The 3,628-nt window shown below is 39.6% G+C and overlaps 1 protein-coding gene across 1 annotated transcript in view; it reads right to left on the bottom strand.

Moving 5' to 3' along the window:
- Positions 1–491: 491 nt before the first annotated feature.
- LOC101343812 (putative protein SEM1) overlaps positions 492–3,628 on the bottom strand; it is an 11,695-nt gene continuing 8,558 nt past the window's right edge. Inside the window, 1 exon segment of the mRNA XM_012558300.1 lies at positions 492–624. Within this exon segment, the coding sequence (XP_012413754.1) occupies positions 492–624 (133 nt within the window).

Genomic DNA, 3,628 nt, shown 5'->3' with positions numbered 1-3,628 from the left:
TTCACTTTGGGATCAGGTTGATGGAGAAGTCACAATCTGGAACATTGGAGTTGTGGTGGAAAATGGAAAGAGCGCTGGAAGATCTTATATCAACAATTAAACACTTCTAGTCGTAACTCGGAGTGCCTGGATGGTGCAAATGGTTAAAGTGCTTGGTTGCTACCCTAAAGGTTGAAAGTTTGAGTCTACCCAGAGGTGTCTTGAAAGAAAGGCCTAGTGATCTACTTCTACAAAATCAGCCAATGAAAATGCTATAAATTGAAGTTTTACTGTGAAACATACGGAATTGCCATGAGTCGGGGTCAACTCCCCAAAACTGGTACTGATAGTTATAACTCATTGGTCAGAATTGGTCATGGGGCCTAGTGAACCTCAAAGGCGGGGCAGAAAGTGCAATTCTACCATATGCCTAAAAAGCAGAGAGCCAGAAGTAATAGCACTTCAATAGACATGGGTGCTATGTGCACAGACTTACTACTACTGATACACAGCTAGTAAGTTGTTTCTGCTGGGTCCAGATTGTAGAGGTCACCTAAATGACAACAAGGCATGTAAGTCACAGTGCTGGCAGCAAGGATTGTGGGGGCAGGGGGGGATAGGAGAGTAGTAGAAAGAGTCAGGGTCCTGGGGATAATAATAATAACTATGGGCCAGGCATTATTTGAATATACTTCATACATATTAATGTAGGTAAAATTATCCTCATTTTAGAGAAGAGGAAACTGAGGCACAAATGTTAAGTAAATTGCCCAAGATACTATAGCTAGTAAATGGTGGCATTGGATGTGAAAGGAGGCAGATTAGGCCCAGGGTTCATGCTCTTAGCCACTGAGGTACATCCCCTGCCTGTAATCACTGCTAAGAAACAGGTCCAGAAATCATAAACCTAGGTCTGTTTTTGGAGTCCCCGGATGGTGCAAACAGTTAGCACATTCCGCTGCTAACTGAAAGGTTGGTGCTTCAAGTGCATCCAGACGACCCTTGGAAGAAAGACCCAGTGAGCTACTTTCAAAACACCAACCACTGAAAACCGTATGGAGTACAGCTCTACTCTGACAGACATGGAGTCACCATGAATCCTAGCTGACTTGACCGCAACTGGTAGGTCTGTTTTAACTCCGTCCCTAACCAAAATGACTTTAACTCTCTATGTAGTGAAGTTCTTTTTCAAGGGCACATAAAACTATGGATTCTCCCTAACTGAGAAGATGAACAGGTTGCTCTTTAGAGGAGTCAGGGGAGAGAGCCATAAGCTATCATGTAAAATGCTAAGTGTGGTGGCATGTGCCTCACTCTAAATTAGCAAATACTCAATGAACACAATCACAGCCCTAGTTTTATTGATTTGAGTTATGTATGTATATACAAACATTATGGATTTGGACTCCTTTGAAAGGTATAAACAAGCAAGTCAGTGTTATAGTCATCATGAACAGAAATACAGCTACATGTAGAGCAGAGGCTGACATGTAATCAAGAAGTAATTATTGCACTCACTTACCAAAGACAGTCCTCAAATTCCTACCTCCTCCAGGTGACTCAATTTCATCGGTATTACTTGGTGCCTGGAAAAAAAAAAAATCTTGTCACCATGTAGAAAAGTCATTTGTCTAAATCTCCTTGCTCCATTACCTTGTCTACTTTTATTGTCTTGAGATGGAACTATAAATATTAGATCTTATGTTTCAAGGTAATAAATATGAAATTCAAGTTGGATTCAGAGGAGGACAAGGAACAAGGGTTATCATTGCTGATGTCAGATGAATCTTGGCTTAAAGCAGAGAATAACACAAAGATATTTATCTGTGTTTTATTGACTACACAAAGACGTTTGACTGTGTGGATCATAACAAATTATGGATAACATTACGAAGAACAGGAATTCCAGAACACTTAATTGTGCTTATGCAGAGACTGTACACAGACCAAGAGGCAGTTATTCAAATAGACAAGGGGACACTGCATGGTTTAAAATCAGGAAAGGTGTGCGTCAGGGTTGTATCCTTTCACCATACTTATTCAATCTGTGTGCTGAGCAAATAATCCGAGAAGCTGGACTATATGAAGAAGAACATGGCATCAGGATTGGAGGAAGACTTATTAACAACTTGGCGATATGCAGATGACACAACACTATTTGCTGAAAACAAAGAGGACTTGAAGCCCTTACTGATAAAGATCAAAGACCATAGCCTTCAGTATGGATTGCACCTCAACGTAAAGAAAACAAAAATCCTCGTAACTGGACCAAAAAGTAACATCATGATAAACGGAGAAAAGATCGACGTTGTCAAGTATTATGCACCCATGGAAGCATGGAAGCAGCAGTCAAGAAATCAAATGATGTATTGCATTGAGCAAATCTGCTGTAAAAGAGCTCTTTAAAGTGTTAAAAAGCAAACATGTCACCTTGAGGACTAAGATGCATCTGACACAAGCCATGATATTTTCAATCCCTTGGTATGCATGGGAAAGCTGGATAATGAAAAAGGAAGACCGAAGAAGAGTTGATGCATTTGAATTATGGTACTGATGAAGAATATTGAACATACCGTGGACTGCCAGAAGAATGAAAAAATCTGTCTTGGAAGAATTACAGCTAGAATGCTTATTAGAATCGAGAATGGTGAGACTTCGTCTCACATATTTTGGACATATTATCAGGAGGGACCAGTCCCTGGAGAAGGACATCATCCTTGGTAAAGTAGAGATCAGAAACAAAGAGGAAGACCCTCAACGAGATAGATTGACACAGTGGCTGCAACAATGGACTCAAACATAGCAACGATTGTGAGGATGGTGCAGGACCGGGCAGTGTTTCGTTCTGTTGTACATAGGGTCGCTATGATCAGAACCAACTAGATGGCACCTAACAATAGCAACATGATTCAAATATCTGAAATCCAACTTTCAAAAATGTCTTACTCTGTACTATGCAGGCATAAAGAATGATGAGTTTCTGAAACATCCTGGAACATGGATGAAACTAGAGATGTTATGCTGAGTGAAATAAGTCAATCACAAAAGGACAATTATTGTATAATCTCACTTTCATAAAGTGACAAGAACAGCTATATACACAGAAACCAACATTCATTAGTGGTTACCCGGGGTGGGAGCGGGCGAGGAGGACAGGAGAATTCACTCTATAGACAGTAGTCACTTTTTATTTATGGTGATGGAAAAGCACCAAATATGGAGGAAGTGTGCACAGCTTAACCAAGATAACTGATGCTAAGAGGCTGAACATACACTCTCACACACACAAACACAAAAAGATGTTTACATAAATGCTATGTTATATATAATTTTGCAACAACCAAAATACACGTGTGTGTTTATATATTTATATGTATACATATATATGTGTATACATACATATATGTAAGTGTATATATATATATATGCATACATATATATGTACACACACTTACATATATGTATGTATATACATATAAAAAACCAAACCCATTGCCATTGAATTGATCCTGATTCCCAGTGACCCTATAAGACAGAGTAGAACTGCCCCACAGGGTTTCCAAGGAGTGGCTAGTGGATTCAAACTGCCAACTTTTTGTTTAGCAGTTAAGCTGTTAACCACTGCACCACCCGGGCCTCATATATATAT

This window comes from Trichechus manatus, unplaced genomic scaffold (assembly GCF_000243295.1).
Source record: "Trichechus manatus latirostris isolate Lorelei unplaced genomic scaffold, TriManLat1.0 scaffold00156, whole genome shotgun sequence".
NCBI lineage: Eukaryota > Metazoa > Chordata > Mammalia > Sirenia > Trichechidae > Trichechus > Trichechus manatus.
The sequence above is the reverse complement of the archived record's forward strand: the minus strand, read 5'-3'. Positions and strand labels throughout refer to the sequence as shown.